The sequence below is a fragment of the Fulmarus glacialis genome, unplaced genomic scaffold, assembly GCF_000690835.1.
Source record: "Fulmarus glacialis isolate BGI_N327 unplaced genomic scaffold, ASM69083v1 scaffold17115, whole genome shotgun sequence".
NCBI lineage: Eukaryota > Metazoa > Chordata > Aves > Procellariiformes > Procellariidae > Fulmarus > Fulmarus glacialis.
Genome location: NW_009215099.1, coordinates 13,582 through 31,271, shown reverse-complemented (window position 1 = coordinate 31,271; position 17,690 = coordinate 13,582). Strand labels below are relative to the sequence as shown.

Below are 17,690 nucleotides of genomic sequence, written 5' to 3'. Positions count from 1 at the left end.
TGCCCCTTCCCCTGCTGAATAATGGTCATCAGGATCAGCCTCCCTCCGGTAAGTGTTGTAAGCCTTTCTTGTAGCTGCAGAGGCCTCCAGTAACTGATCCCGGACCTCCTCGGTAATTTGGGTCATGGGCTCTCTCACTAAAACACACAAGAACAGATCTTCCTTAGGCAAACTGAATAAAGGGGACCAGAAAATCTATTCACGCATTTCCCATTACAGTTTCACACGCAGGCCAGCTATTCATCATCAGTTCTTTTGGTAAGTATGTTTAGTGTGATGTGAGGGTCTCGAGTTTAGAAGGATATCATGTCACTCTCTTCGCATGTTTTATGCGAGCCACATTAAAGTTATAAATTCTGGTATTAATTGGTTAGGGCACACACAACTAACACTATCAGGAGTTACGATAAAAGGACCTGCTATAGAAGAAAATGAGGTTTTCTCCACTTATTGTTAGAGAAGGCACTAACCACAACCCACAGTCCAGGGTCATTACTACGGATCAGATTTGGGCAGCTTGTCATGATAGACAAGGCGGCAGAGTCTCATCTCAGAAATACTTTTCATCGTTTCAATAGCACAATCTCACAAATGGATGAAGAGGGGATGAAGCTCTTGAGATCCCGAGCCAGGGCACCACTGATCTCTGAACTTTGCTCTGTGGGATCAGAGATCAGAGCATTATTGCATCAATTGAAATGAGTTCAAAACACAGCATTTTACTCCCTTGTCACTTCAGAAACGGAACAACTGGGGATTACCTCTTTTCCTGCTTGGTACATCTCTGTCTGAGTCTTCATCTTTCTTTTTATTTCCTAAGTCACTAGTATTGACTGTGACAGTAGCCTTGATTTCTTGCTGTGCCACTTTCATGCGATCATAAAAAACCTTAAAGAACTTTTCAGATTTCTTATCTTCCGTCAGTCGGCAGAAGAACGAATGCTACAGGAGAAAATGGAACAGGATCTATTTCAGAGGTTTGAATACAGATTATTTCACCTTTCTGCACTGCGTGATATCCTGAAGGACTGGGAGATTAATTAGTTTTCAGTAAACCAAAACCTAGAGCAATGGAAACTCGTACTTTATTGTTAAGGAAGCCCAAGTGTCTCAGCTACATTAACTCCCTTATTAACAACTTCCAAATATATTTTTAAATAAAAGTGAGTGCAATAAATCACGCTAGCCCTAATACATTTAGGCAGCACACTTCTCTTTCAACAATGGAATTAAGGTTAAGTACAATGAATTAAGGTAAGGACAGGACAATGGAATTACCTATAATTTGATTCTCAGTTCAGAAACAAAAGAGTATGAGCAAAATACAGAGGAAAAAGAACTGTCCTGCCTTCCTGCCCTCAAATCAAAGGGACTGTGACTCATAACATGCAATAGTCAACGTTAATCACAGTTCAAAAATGTACAAACAGGGCAATGTAATGAGGGGTATTTCGTGCTAAGTCTCCATTGCCCTGTCTGCCACAGACTTCTTAAAACTCCTTTTAAAGATATATTAGAGAAGGAATTAAGTAACAGAAAAACTCAAAGCATTGACTACTTTTAAAAAGGTTTATTAACGTTGTTCTGCCCATATATGCACAGAGACAGAAGGTTCTTCCTAAAATTGAGGAGAATACAAATCATGTACAGGTCAAAAAGGAGCCAACACAGTGAGTGATCAGACAATTCTTGATGAAACCAATATGCTGTTACATAAATCAGGACCAGAGCTTAAACACGACTGAAGGATGAACTCGTAAGTGGGTCACCTTATGCAGAGTATTACAAAATTAGTTAGCATTCTGCAGTGGCTCATGATCCAACAGCTTTACATGATGAATAGGAATGAAGCCTGATTTATTGAAAAAACAAATTAAAATGGGAATAGCAATATATCCTGCCCGGTTTCCTGCGAAGCGGAGCACACAAGGCCGTCTCTGGTACGCCTGCCTTTGATCACTCCCAAGCAGCTGCAGTCAGAACAGCGCTGAATGACTTTCAAACACTAATAAAGTTGCGTCTGTGATTACAGACAGAGGAGCAGCGCTACTATTTAAAGTTAGTCAATATTCACATGAGATATCCCTCCCACCATTGCAATACCTTCTACCTGCCCAGAGCATCTCAGGTAAACTCAGGTAAGAACTCAGGTAAGAGTTCGTTCTTACTTCTAGTGATTAACAGAGAGGAGGGAAAGGAGAACCACCCAGCATGGGCATCACACGTCCGCAAAGCCAGCCACACTGGTACCTTCTCCTGACATCCATTCAAACAGCCTAGTAAAACAGACACGAGCACTGCAAGAGGTGCCTTCTACCAAAAGTCATTGCAACAGAAACTGTGCTGGGCCCTGTGACATGACACAAAATGATTTGGGTGCCCAATTTGTTTAATAGTATTTGCAGAATTATTCTCTAATCCAATACTTTATAGCAAGAATTTTAATGTTTTCTCATAAAACGTACCCCAATAAAAACATCCTTTGTCTGAATGACAGTTTACTTATCCAGTTTTTTTTTTTTTATTCTAAACTGGTTCTTTGACCTGATCAGACTTAGTGGGCAGAATACGATCAAATTACAACCATAATGAAGAGATGCATTAACATGGTTTCCCTGAGCTGCTCACCACTAACCAAGCCCAGGGTTGGGTTATTTAGACAGTCAACCCTTTGAAGCATGGTCTCTTACTTGGTGGCTACAAGTACAGACAGAGGAAGAGTTTGCATCTAAGTTGCATCTTGAAAATTTTACTCTAGCAGTATTACACAACGAGCATACCAATAATAATATTTTACGATAGACCAGCATAAATCGGTTCTAGAAAGGGTAACCATTTTCTGAAAAGTAACATGATGTGCTTGTCAGGCAAGCGATGGTTGTCACCTGGCTGCACATCTCAAGAGCCTATACAGGAGCAGTTTCCCTGTGATGAAGCAGCGGTGAAGGAAAAGCTTTTTTTAATGAACCACGCTGAAGAAATACCTTGTATGCGAGTAATTGTTACTTGCTGACAGCTTGATTTTTGTCGTCTTTTCAAGCTTCTTAACTGACTTTCCACTGCACTTCAGAGAAAAAAACCAAATGAAACGAACATTTCCAGTAAAGCTTTCTTGTGCGTGCTGTGCATACATTCAATGGTTGTCACAAAATGATTGTTTCAGTTTAGGTCAGGATGCCTAACACCTTCACACATATGAATCAACCACACGCCAGCTATCAAAGATACTGTATTTTAAGAGGTGTAATCTTGCAAGTTGCACTTGAGCAGGTAATTGGTGGTGATAATTATGACAGAAATCCTAAAATTTACAGATATAGCCTCAAAACAAAAACTGGAAAAATCTCCTTTTTTAAAATGGAAATAGAGTGGCCATTTTAGACTATCATGTGCCAGGGTCCTGGCTTGCACATAGACGTCATGCAGCCACAAGCAAGACTGCTGAAAGAGCAAGCATGCTATAGGAGAGCAGCCTGGAACGAAGAGAACAGCAAACCTCTGCTCGTACGCGTTTTTGAAGAATAGTGCTTTTAACGTGCCACTGACATGGGAACGTTTGACATCAGCCGTTCCTTTGAGGGCCCCCTAACGACACTGACGCAAACCCAAAAGCCAAGCACCTTGACAGCAAGAGAGATCCCTGCCCTCACCGTGCCCGGGCAGAGAAGCGCAGGCTGGCTCCTCATCTCCCAGACAGACCCTGCTGATTTAGCCACCACCACGCTGGGACTTGCGATCTCCTAGAAACCTACAGCAGGGCAGGGTAGGGAACCGTGACCTGTAACATACCAGTATGTGGACTGTATCTGGTTATCCCAGTACGAGGTACCAGAGGAAAAGCTACCTGAAAGGCAAGTGAAGATACGAGCTTCATCTCGTACTCGAGATGCTGGCAGTGGACCAGTTGCCTGCTCATACAGAGTGCTAAAATCATGCAGTATGAAACTGTATTTTATTTATCAACTGTGTTTTGTTAATGACTGTTAAGAGTCATTGCCATTAAACAAGAGACATCATGTGACACAAAAGAAGATCATGAGGTTTGCTTTATGAATGCCGGATTCAGCAAACAGCTTTACAAGTACACACACCTAAATGAAATGCAATACATCTCCAGAGCACTGCAACCAGCCAATTAAACGAACCAAGACTTCTCTCTGATAAGAGAATATCAGAGATAATGTGACTGCAATTAATTACACAGCCACAGAATGAAAGAAACTCAAAAACATCTGCATATGACATGCACAAGCTTCTAACACGATAGCTACACTCACCATGCGCAAGGACATCAAGCAAAGAGTTCTCAATTATTTTTAAATCGACCTTATTCAAGACTAACTTGGGGCAATGGAAAGAGCTTTGTTAAGAAACACAAGGGGAAAATCTTCTTCGTTAAGGTTTGCAAGTTCAAAGTCTCAGGTGACTGGAGAATAAAGGTATTTTTCTGGTGCACTGTTTCCATGCAGATATGAAGCATTCGGCAAGCAGCAGTAATCGCTGCTTCTTTTACAGGCATATGATACGTCAAGCATTATGATGAGCCTGTATTTGTTTCAAAGGGATGGAAGGAGAACCACCCAGCACAGGCATTGCACGTCTGCAAAGCCGACCACACCGACTCCGTCTCCTGACATCCAAAGTGGTCTATTAAAATACCACAGAGTAAAACAACTAATAACACCAGGTACCAGGAAACCTGTGCGATAACTTCTCCTTCCTTTTCCTCTCCATCACCCAACTCTGCTCCTAAAGAAATCCAACCAGAAACCTCATGCACAGCAGAATATCCCTTTTACACCTTTGCCCTCCAGCATACTGCCTCTGAGCCAAAGGAGGACGGTAAGTAAATACTATCACCATATGATATACAATTTTATTACCCTGGTCCCCGCAAAACAAGTTGCAGAAGAAAAGCTGCAAACCAAGTGACTGATTTCACCAGAAAATAAATTGAAGGCCAAGTTTAAATTGCAGTGTATTGATCAGCTACAGCCTGCCCCACCTCTGAGAACGACCAGCCCTTCGCTCTCACTCATCAACTGAGCCCAAAGTTGTGTTTAAGTAATGCATCTTTTCAAGAAAAGCATCCTATCTTTCTTCAGAAGGCATCATCACAGATGAACTATGTCTGTCTGTAGTCTGTTCCAGTGGTTAATAACTGTGAGAAACATGTGATTAAGTTCCTTTTTATGTCACTAACTTTAAAAATTTTTTATGTCTCTTCTGTAGTTATTCCCAGAAACCTGGTATCCTCTCCCCTTCAAATTATTTACATACACTGTTAAATGTTTACCTACCTTTTTTGCTAAACTGAAAATACTATTTTTGTTTGCTGGCATTTTATTCAGCATTAATATAATTTTCTGTGGTGATTATTTTTTGGCACATTCTTAAATATTGCAGATCATTAACAATCTGGATTGTAGAATCACATTTTAAAAAAAATCAGCAAAGAGGAGGCACATTTCCTAGCATTACCACTTCACCTCTTCCCCCTTCCTGCCTCGCCCTCCAAGATCTTTGACACAGAATATACGTTAATTTCCAATGATGAGTGGAAGAATCTCAGCTAACTACCCAGCAATTCAGGGGAGTGGGATTACGGAAGCAGGATGACCACCTGGCATGTACAAATGCTCCTTAACGTGTCTCACATACCAGCAATTGGTAGCAAACTGTTTTTTTTAACCAGCGGAGCTGACGTCTGCCCTTTGGAGAGCAAAGCTGTAAAACGCAGCAGACTGATACCTTCGTGTAAGGTGTACCGAGTATAGACCCAGCTAACAAATCCACTATAAATTTAACTAATCCACAATAAGTTTGTTTAACTATGCTTGAGTCTGTGCCCAACGTAGGATTGTGAAACGGAAAACAAAGGAACCAGCTGAAGGCAGCTTATTTCTAGCTCTTGCCTTTAAAAGGCTTATCCAGTTTTGCCTGTGTGTGCTGTCACCTTTGCTGGGAACACCTTCCTCTACGCTGGTAGCTGGATCTGCCCTGAAGTCACAACTGTTTTGCCAACCAAGAAAAGGAACAACCGTTTGATTGTTTTGCATTGAATAGCTTGGCTTTCTGCCCCAGACTCAGTAATTATAGGCTGGACTGTATGCGCCGTCTGAATGATCACGTTGTGAGAAATATCACTAAAAACTATTAGCAAGCGCTGGGTTTAAGATGCATCTGCTCAGATGCGTGCTTCCTCCTGAAAGAAGGGTGGCCTGATTTTAGGAAAGCATTTGGCTGCAGAACCCAAACAGAGATTGCCATCACCCTGCAGAGGACAGAGTATTTTCTGGACCACACCCTCTGTAATTCGCAGAGCTGTTTCAACAGACCACAGCCATTAAACCCTGCCAGACCATCCGAACAGATCCCAAAGAATTCCCCACGAAAACAAATATTTGATTACCAGTAAATAAGGGAAAGCAAAGCCCCAGCAAACACCTCACAAATTAAAGCAAACTGTTGTCACCTCCCTCCCCATTTCTCTAATGGCAGTGAACAGAAAACACCCCATGAACTTGACTAGTCAGGGATATTTCAAAGAGGAAAGTCCCTCCAGATACAAGAGAAAGATCAGCTCTCTGGCTTCAATTCAGGACATTTTATTCCAGCGCTGGAGAGAAATTATTACCGGGATGTTAACTTGCTTGGTTATCCGGACAGGCTGCCAGCATGAACTAATGCAAAACTTCTGTGCTACTTCATGTTTGCGGAAAGAGCTTGCCACCCCCATACCGTTTCTTATAGCTGGACTACTTCAAAGCAGCCACATTTTCAGGGGAACTGCACTGCTAACACAAGCGCTGAATTAAGTACAAATGCCAACCCTTCACATTCTGCCTAAACATATTGCAAGGGCTTCCACTGCAGAAAATTCAAACCTAACTTTGCTTTCTCTCTCCCCTCATTTATTTATTTAAAGTATCACTGATCCCTCCCTTTCTTGAAGTGTTTCATACATCCCAGCTCACTAAAGATCCATCACTCTGGGGCATAAGTGATAGATATCATTAGTCTTGCATAGCTTAAGGAAATGGCAGCTGAAATATTTCATGCTGAACATACTTCACAGTTTGAAATAAACCCATAAGGAAAATCTGCCAGAACACCTCAATTGCCTGCTTTTTTGCAAACTGTAAAATAAACTTTTTCCTGAAGGCAGAAGGGAGACTTCCAGCTCTATTTTCCACAAATAAGACAAACTCTCTCTGCCATGGGCATCCATGTGCAAGGCTCTACTCCTAGCTAGAGATTCTGCCCCACCTTACGGGGGAGGTTTTTGGAGGGGTATGAGCGTACACAGACCGACCCGTGTAAACGCTCGTCTTTCCCAACCAGCTTTAAATGAAAGCAGCAGCAGAATTACACCACTCATTTCGCGTAGAGCCCTTGTACCCTACACGTTCTCCTACTGCAACACCTAAAATCTCGATGCAATTTAAAGTCATTTCACAAAGAGGAAAGTAAGAACAAACTTCACAGAGATACGGTCCCCTCGTGCCCTTCCAGAGCCAGTACAAAACCCCGGGGACAACGAGGTGACACAGGATGATCACCAGGAGGTGAAGGCACACTGGGGGAACGACAGGTAGAAACATGACTGTTGGGTTCGGGGTTTAAATCCCCCCGCAGACGGAGCAGATGGCCTCCAAAGCGTGGGAGACTTGGGGGCCTGACCTGCTTTCAGCACAGAGCCTTATTTGAGTTCCTCCTGCATACATGTGGGAGCACGCACCCGCCGGGTCACTCAGTTAATCTGTGCAAGGCTCCTGCATGGCAGGAGGATGAATCCCACTTCCTTACCGAACCAGTGAGCTCTGTGTAGGTGTGAGAAACAAGGAAGTCTGCAGACTCCCCAAAAGAAAAAAAAAAAATGTGTAAGATCTTCTTGAGAGACAGAGGAATTAAAGAAAACCATAGCAACAAGTCAGTCCACCTACCCAAACCACCCACCCACCACCAGTTTCATTTGCTGACGCACTTCAAAAACAAGCTGGCTCCTACCCGCTCTGGAAGGTGAGCAAGCCCTGAGAGCTCATTAAATTCCCTTCTCAGCTACTCTTGTATGCCTGCAGCTAGTGAGCAAGTGGGATATAAATAGAAGTTATATAACATCGCTTTGTTGATTCCTGTGCTTACCAAAAAAAAAAAAAAAAAAGGCAGCATGACCTTGTTTTTCTGAATAGCTTGCCTCTGCCTGCTTGTAGAGGGCTTTAATCCTGCTAGGGATCATCTTAAAAGTTTATGTTGGACCTGGGTCCCACAAAGAGGAATAGGAAGAATTAGCGATTTACATCCCTGCTCCTCACAGGACCAGGATCACACCCGAATGCTGAGAGGATTGCCACACAAGAGGTCCATGGTACCCAACAGCCATGAACAACACACGGCTACCGAGACTGAAGGACAAGCAATGCCGCTGAACCCTGATATAGCACCTCTCCTTTTTTCACCTATATTGCTCAATCGCACAGACAGGCACCTTGAAATTTAAGTGTAAAAATGCCCTTTGAGCAAAAAGACTGAAAGATGCTATGATACAGGAATACTGATGGCCCCCAAATACTTCAAAAAGTAGCATCAGCTGCAGCTCAAGTAGAAAGACTACAAATGGTATCATTACAATCTCATCTCACCCACCCTGTTCTCAGCATCACCTATGCATCTTACTGCCCCCCAATAAAAATGAAATCATCTCTATAGGAATGATTCCTCGCAGCTTTTGGCTCCCCCTCTCAGTGCGTTATTAGTAGGGCTCGTTTGTTTTTAACATGGTGATGTCTAAGCGAGATTGAGACTTCACTGTGCTAAATACATTGAAATACATGCAAAAGAGATCATGTGCTCCCAGGGGCTTGCCATCTCGAGTCTCCTCACGTGCTGCGGATCAACAGAGCATCAGGACGTGGATTTCCTCAGCGCTGACTTAATTACTGGCGCAGGTTCAGTGCCTTGTTTTGAAGGTAACTGCGCTGTGAAGGAGGGTCTGGATTTGCAGTGTGCTTCATTTTGGAGAGGGCTCTCTTTCACAAAAGATCACTGCCCACAGCTGAAAGCGATGGTTGGTGTAGGTCCTTTTTTTTTTTTTTTAATGTCACATTCTCAAGTAACATACTCAGAATGTAAAAAAAAATATGGTGTATTTTAACTTGAGAAGAACTCAGTAAAATGGTGAAAGACATAGGTGATTACTTAATACATGCTGGTAACTTGCTGGTTTTGCATTAGTTTCCTAAACAGGTATTATTAAAACAATGTAAAAAAGATATACCATCCTATATCAAAGAATTCTGCCTGTTATAAACAAACAGTAGACATTTTAAAAGACCTTTTTTTTATCAATGACCAAAAGTTCTCAAGTGCTATTTACAAAAGTTTAGCAATCCAAAGATATTGTTGCCTCTGAAACATTTACCATCACGTGCAGTTTAGCCTGCTCGCAGATATCTGTGACCGTTGCAAATTTTGTAAGTAGTAGATCTGGTTTTAAAAGTCCAAACCACAAACCCTAAAGCACCATTGTGCCACTAAATCTACGTTTTATATCACCAATACTTCTGTAACATTTTGTAAAATTTTCTCCCAATTTTGAAGGACAATTGCAGTCACGGACAAAAAGAAACTATAAGTGTTTTGGCAACCGAATAGGACAGGACACATTTAGGCCAACAGGGAAAGTGAAAAAAATAAAACGGGTTGCCTGGCTGGTTCCAACTATTTCACTGTTGATCTTTTTTGCATTGCTTATCCTTCCATTTTTGTCACAGTATTCCACAGCCAATGCTAGAGCAAGCTGAAGGACACAGATCTGCCCCAAAGTTACTGCTCCATCAAAGCCGAGGGCTGCGGCGGACGGTCACAGAAGCGAGCCCCGTCTCCCCGCCTGCCGGGTAGCACCCTAGGTCACTTGGTTTCTGCCGTTTTCCTATGTGCCACAAACACAAACAAGAATTAGATACCTCTGGATTCAATTCCTTTTGTGCATCAATTCTGCAATTATTTAATAACTATCGATCATCTTTGGACAGTCTGAGGCATCGAGTTCAGCAAAGGAGACCACGATTCACCGTGCTGGAGTTTTCTTACTGGTGGCAATGCACGAGGAGAAATGTCAACTAAGTCCATGACCGTGTGTGGTGCAAGACAGCTGGAGACAGGACAGTCATGTTAGCCCAGCGTTTTAACCAAACCAGTATTTCCTACTAAACAGACTAATGAAGAGCTGGCTGCCATGACTTCTGGTACCTTGCTTGTTCAGAGCCTCCCTCAGGACTTCTGCAACACAGCACGGTACCAGCAGCCATAGCCCCTAACCCTAACGAGCAGTCAAAGGAGGGTGCACAAAATGCACGACTCCTCTTTACAGGCTAAACTGAAGAGCTCTGGAAGTTAAAGCAACTCGAAGCCACATGGCTCTTTGTACAGTCACATCTCAAAGGAGCCTCACACATGTGGTGAGCCCCAAATCTTGGCTCAGCACAACACTGATTTGCTCTTGCCATGCCATGACGGAGGCATGAGCTGCCGGTCCACCACCACAGGCCCCTTGCTGCTATCTCTAGTCGTGGTGGCTCCTGGTCCTCATCCCGGACATCCCTCCTTCCCCCAATAGCTGAGGAGAGCAGATCCCATCATCATCCTCTGTGCAGGAGCAGTGACTCTGCTCAGATGCCTTAAAGCTAGGAGCAAATCCCACTTCTTTCCTGAAAAATAATCACCTTTTGCTTAGGTGCTGCCTCCTACCACCTCATCCTCTGTGCTTGCAGCCCATCTTGGGAAGAACTGTGGATGAAGGGGGAAAGAAGGCACCATTGCACTTCAAAGTGGTAGCTCTGCATCACGTCACTTTGGGGTAGCGCTTAAAAAATGCCTTAAACTAAACTAATGCCATCAACCTCATTTTACCTTCCCTTGCTGAAAATACCAACATGTGCGTGTGGGTAATTTGTCACGCAATCTAACTTTTGAGAAGATCCCTAATTAAACGAGCGGGCCGAAGTCTCCATGGAGAGGCAGTTATGTAAGTGACTTTACTTGCCATGAACTTCCACCGACCAAGGAAACCCGAAACTCTACAGAGGTGAGGCAGAGTAACGGTCCATATAATTTTTACTTAGCAGATGAGACACAAGTGCTACAGGAGAAATCCTCAGCAATTTCCTCCACTGTCATTCATTTGTCAGGGTTGCTTTAACAGAGGAAAACTCGCCGTGTTGCAGTGTGCGCAGGGAACGGACCAAGCTTTCAATTCTTCCGAAGGAGACGTAGCTCTGTGTGCAGTGTGCCTACGAGAACGGTCCATATAATTTTTACTTAGCAGATGAGACACAAGTGCTACAGGAGAAATCCTCAGCAATTTCCTCCACTGTCATTCATTTGTCAGGGTTGCTTTAACAGAGGAAAACTCGCCGTGTTGCAGTGTGCGCAGGGAACGGACCAAGCTTTCAATTCTTCCGAAGGAGACGTAGCTCTGTGTGCAGTGTGCCTACGAGCAACAGCCCCTGCCACGCAAGCTCTGACAAAGCGCACCCAAGCCAGCACCCCGGGGGGACGGGCGCCACGTGCCGGCTGGCAGCGCCCCGGGTGCAGGGCACGCTCACCCCTTGCCATTTCGGAGGACAGCGTGGGGCTGGTGGGACATCGCCCCCAGGGCTGCTCCATGCAGAACTGCTGACGCCAGCTCTCTGGAGGTGGATGCTGAGGGTTATATAAATTAATAAAGGGGTTTATGTAATTTTCAGTTCAGCGAGCAGCAGCATTTGTCAAGTTAATTTGTTGTCCGGTTTTGACCCTGCGGTTCCACCTCCACTTCTGTCTCCTTACAAATGAGGGCAGGCTTCCCACAAAAAAAAAAAAACAGAGCTCCTGCTGAGCGGGAGCAACGAGCTCACCGGACGCAGCTACGACACTTTCATCAGCATCTCTGTTACCAAAGAACCTGACAGTGTTTCTAACTGAATTCCAAAACCTAAAAATAACCCAGAAAAGTTTCCATCCAGAGAGCTTTAAGTGGGCAAAGACCTCTGTCTTTCTCCCAGAACAGCTGATTTGTCACATCCACATTCACCCCTATAGCAAAACACAGAGCAGCATGGGATTCTGCGTGCCACACACTACCAGCTTAGCCTCTTTCCTAAGGTAAACCGGGAGTATTTTTTCTTGTCCTGCTTCTCCCCCACATTAATTTTCTTAATAATACAATAAAAATCTCTCCTGCCAATGATAATAAGGAACACTTCTAGATTTGCTTTTCTGCTAGAGTTGGCAACCACCTACTTTGCCTAGCCTTAATATTGGCCCTGCATGTATCTAATGAAACGGTAACACCTATTCCAGTTATCCCTTCCTAACACCATGGGGATCTGTTCTCCCACTAACGTTCATGGGAGTTACCTGGGAACTCCCATTATTAACCATATTACAATCATCATGTGCAAGTTCCTGTGTGTCAGTAAAAACCTTTTGCTTAACTTCAGGCCGAATTCATTTCCCGTGTGAAAACTTGGAGTTAAGAAAATGCCATGCTGGGGTGACACGCTTCTGGCTTTGCTGCCAAAAAGCCTTTTTACATAACCTGTCTCTATCCCACCAGTTTCCTATTCTCAAAGGCCTATAGATATAAGCAATTTAGGTTCAGTAAAAATTATTCAGACTGAGCACAGAATGAACTTGCTCAGAATACTAAAAATCAAGAGCTGCTAATAATAACCAAAAAATTGTGAAATGAAGATTAAACTGTGTTAGACCTCAAAGACAAAGCTGGCTGATTTGGCTAGGTCGACTTTCACAATGACAAACGTATCTGATGCAAAATGAACGCAGTTATTAGTCCAGAGACTGAAGATGACTCTTCCACTGGCAGTTACTGGAAACTGCTGTCAAACTTCAGAAAATCCACTCTGCAGGTTGCAGAGGTTGTGAAGCCCTACCTAATGTGCAATACTTACCAAAAGAACACAGATTACAGAAAGATCAGGATAAAAGACCACAGAAAGTATTGGGTTCATTTTTGTAAGTGCATCTAGTTTCCATAAACAGACGAATTTTGCAGTGTATTTCGTAAAAATGAAATCTTACTAAGTAGGAGACCATCACACTGCTGCACTCAATAAATCTCTACTGTGCTGTAGCGAAAGACTGCTTTATAAAACCCGTTGGATTTGAAGCTGTGCAGACTAATGAGTACCCTATGCAGCTCTCCTGTAAAGGCAGTGCTCCCGAACAGCTTGGCTGCACTCAGAGCCTTCTGTATTTTCTGGGTGAGCAGATGCACTATTCTTCCTATGTGAAGAGAGAAAAGCTTGGTTACATGAATTTACCATCTCAGGACAGCAGTTTAACTTGGACATCATTCAGCAATTACTCTGGGAGATACAGACCTGAAATCGTGATTTTACTGAAGAGCAAAACCTCCACCTTTGCTTTGATTCACCACTGTTGAGCCAGCTGCTCTCCCAGAAGTTAAGCTTTCTGGTTGGCATTTTTTTTTCCATTGAAGTTTTACTTACTTGGCTCTCATGACTCAAATACTACTGAAAGATCAGAGTGCTGAATATGTGCTGTTCTTGACTGACATTGTAGTATTCCCCACAAGCCCTGACTGTGCTAGACCCAGTGCAAGTAAAGCAAAGCACCAGGGAACTCACTACCTAGCACCAGGAGATTAACCAATACAGAGGTAAGTCAGGAACATCTTTGTGCACTGATAAACCTTTTTTGCCTTTTGCTATCAGGCCGCTGGATTGCTATAGCACAGAATATCTACATTACAACCGCTCCATAGGATATTTTCGATAAAGTCTCATCTGTGCTTTGCATGCATGAGTAAGAGCTCCTGGGTGTGTCCAAGACCTCAGAGCTTACAGCATTAGCTGTAGGCATCACAAGTCATTTGGTTCCTAAAACATTCTGTACTTAAAAGCAGCCCTACACCAGAGCTCCCTCCCAGCCCTTCGCTGCTGCATTAGAGCACGTACACGCACATGCACCAAGTAACTGCTGGCTGCCCAGAACATTTTCTAAAGGTAAAGACAACTGCTAAGCACTTATTCCTGCGTGGGAAAGGACAGAAAATAGTTACTCTGGTTTGCGGAAGTAACATCTATAAAGACAAGACTGCAACAGAAATTGGCAGGACCATAAAGCACGGATGTGAAAGTGTTATGCCATTTGCTATAAGCACCTTATGCCAACCGCTCATTCCTAACCGTTACAGACTCCCAGCTAAAGACAGCAAATGCAAACTAAAGAATCTCCCTTTTTGGTGAAAAAGGTGTCTCTGGAAATGGACTGCAGATTTCCCTTGACCAGATGAGCTAAGGCATCTGCTTCCAACACTGATTCGCACGCAGCGGGAAGAGACTCTACTCAATCCATTAGTTCTGGGTTCCAGCACAAGCGAAGGATCTCTCCACATCAGGCTGGTGCAGAATTTCTTTTTCCTTCCAGCATGACAGTGTGAGGTTACCTGAGCTCCCTGAGAGCTAGGAAGATGAAAGCTCAGCTTCTTTTACATTGGAGAAGAGCAGGAAATTTAAGTGACTCTCCCCAAGGAATGTTAATCCTGTCATTGCAGTTTAAGGTGACACGGGATTTTAAACACTTGATTCCCACTTTGTCTTTTGCAAAGAAGCTTCAATCTAGAGCATATACACAGGCAAAAAAAGAGGGTACTGATTACAGAGCCAGTGAAGGAGTCCCAAAAGGTTCCCTCTCCTCTCAACAGAAGTTTGCATAAAAACAAGAGGTGCTGCTGTAGAGATCTAGTGCATGTTTTAACCATAGTGATCAATTATAACTAGTCAGCCCCACATTACACTTAATCAAGTCTCACCACGTACTGCTGCCCAAAGGATAGTCATCTCTGGTCAGGTTTGAGCCAGACATTTCTATGGGATCAAATCCATTTTCACTGGCAGGCCAGTTTTGCATCAGATCAGCCGCTTAATCCAACTCACTCCATAGCTGCACGAGCCGTACAACGAGGGGTCAAGCAGAGCTAACTAGAACAGGACTGGCCGCTGTGGCAACGGCCCACAGTTCGAATCGATTAAGCACAACGTGGAGCGCTGCCCTCAGTCTGGTCACACATTTCTCCCAGAAGTTGCCATGGAGGCATTGTCACTGCGGTGACTCTTAGCTGCTGCAGCGATACCAGAGACAGACTGCGTCTTTCGGGTAGTTTGGTTTTCAGGCAGAAAAATAAAGGACTGGGGAGTGGTTATACCATACTGGGAACAGTGGGCCACATACACAAGATATTTTTAGTTCTCTTTGCCCAAGCTCTTCTGAAAGTGATAGTGTGTTTTATCTTTAAGTACCTAAATAAATGTTCCTAATTAGGATGCAGCACAAATGGCATCAAATTATAAGCCTAAATCTGTATGTGTATCAAACATTTGGATGTATCACTTCTCTGAGTGAAAGGAACAATCTGCAAAATTGACCTTCTTAAACAAATCACCGATTGTTTTGTTCAGACATGGGAAACACATGGCAGTGGGGTAGGAGAGGGATAACACTCTCTGGAATTGCTACACATAAAGCCCATTGTCCAAGACTGAAACAGACTGTTTGCAAACAGAACACATGCAAAGTCAAAAGAATAAGATATTACATGTTCAATAATCTTTGTAGGCGTCTTTTGCCATAATAAGGTTTTACTTTCTGTTTGGAAGAATACCGTACAAGCTAGTTGGTGTATGTTCATTAAAATCCATACCAGGTGCAATTCTTATTTAGGGAAACCAAATCCTTATTTAAAACACAGAAACAAAGGACAGCAAGATTACAGGATTACAGGTGGTGGTATGAAGTTTACCATACAGTTACTTTAAATTCCAGTCTGAAATCTAAGAGCTAGTTGTAAAAGTCTCTGAGCATGTTGCAGTTGCTTAAACTGTTGCATAAAAGTAGTTGCATAAAAGTAGTCACATAAAATCATGCTACAAAGCTGGTTTGTTATATGTTCCTCTATACTGCCCTGGGAAATCACCCAATACCCATGCAGACATTTAATAAATTAACTTTTGCATGGTAGACACTAATATTTCCCCTAATTACAGGTCAAAGATCATTTAGTCATTTCCCCTCCCATCTCCTTAACCTCCTCAAGTTTCCTGGATTTCATAAAAACATTTCCCTTCCCAATGTTTTAGTTATGAGCTTAAAGTTTTCCATTTCCCTACCTGTATTGTAGTGTTCCCACCTTCCAGAAGGGCAATGGCTAGCAGGATGCTCTCATGGAAGACTCTGTCACTGGTGGCATTCATGATGAGATCTATGACCAGGTTGGATGCACCTTCTTTATCCAGATGACATTGGACATCTGCCAAACTCATCTCACCTCGGCTCATTGAGCTCGATCCGGAGCTTCCTCCTATAAAGGTGATAATGAGAAACAGGCTGAGATTCAAACCCCGCCACCCTACAGTGGTGGCTCCACTCTTCTGGTTTAAGTTATTAAGCTATCCCAAATGGTGTGCACATGTTTGTTAACAGCGATAAACTCAGCTCCTAACATTTCTGCAAGGAAGAGTTTGTACCTTAGAGCACAGATCGGGCACGTTGTAAGATGGGCACTTAACACCACTTTAACATGTGCAAGTCTGTGGGAGGAGATGTCCTGAGGAAGGACAGCCTGGGCTGGCAATGGGAAAGGGTTATTGCCACTGCTGCCTTCACTAGCAGCAGAAGATGGAAAGAAGGCTGGTGTATTGGAAGAGGATTCTGGAAACAGTGTGGATTCAGGGATACAAAGAGAGGTAGAGGCTCTGCAGGACCAGTGAGGGGATGGCGAAAGGTGAGACAAATTCCAGAGGATGGCAAAGCCAACGCTATGCTTCTGTACAATTACAGAACTGTGAACTTCATGGATAAACAGACCAAAAAAACTAAGCAGGCAAGAGTTTGTGGAAGAGGCAGGAAGAATGCAAACTGAAGCAAAATGCTCTAGAACGCGGAAGAGTATAGTGGTAGGCAGCACAACATAAGGACAAATGCAATATATATCAACTTCAAAGAAGAGGGGGAATTAGTGTTTTTCGTTTGTTTGTGATTAGGCCTGCTTTCAACAGGATTACCCACAGTCTTTATTTTGAAGAGGCAAAACCCACTGAACCGTGTTTTTACAAAATGTGCATGACATTACTGACTTTCTTAGCAATGGTCTCAAATTAAGTAAACTACCTTATAACTGACTTCAAACCAAATTTTTGCTCATCCTACCCTGCAACCTCTCTGTAATACAATGACATGTTTTTGTTTCTGATATGGTTAATAATCTGACATCCCTATGAGCACATTTCCCAAATATTATTGCAAATATTAAACTGATCAGGTTTTCTAAGTACATTCATTCAAAGCAAAGTCATAAAATTCAAGCCAACCCAAGACAGTCTCTGGAAAGTATAAAAAGCTCTGCCTGCTTAATTTTAAAGTACTTTCTCAAATGCAGTTAGGAGAAGAACACCACTGCTCGCATCTGCATGAGGAAAAAGGAGTTAACATGATCAGAGACAGGAGAGCGATGCTCTGCTCAGCCTAAAGTGAAATCCCTCGAGGAGAGTTAGAACACATTGGAGTTTCCAAAGCCAGGAGCGACATGCAAGCAGGACTTCTTCCCCATCCATGTGGATAGTTTCTTCTTTTTTGGGATTTCATAGAACAGAACAGTAAGGGAGAAG

General features: G+C 43.2%; 1 protein-coding gene across 1 annotated transcript in view; it reads right to left on the bottom strand.

Annotated features, from left to right (window-relative positions):
• Positions 1 to 17,690, bottom strand: part of LOC104077551 (inositol 1,4,5-trisphosphate receptor type 1-like) — a gene marked incomplete at its 3' end in the record, with an annotated part of 62,052 nt that overhangs the window by 43,443 nt on the left and 919 nt on the right. Inside the window, 3 exon segments of the mRNA XM_009578831.1 lie at positions 1 to 137; positions 762 to 942; positions 16,194 to 16,384. Of these exon segments, the coding sequence (XP_009577126.1) occupies positions 1 to 137; positions 762 to 942; positions 16,194 to 16,384 (509 nt within the window).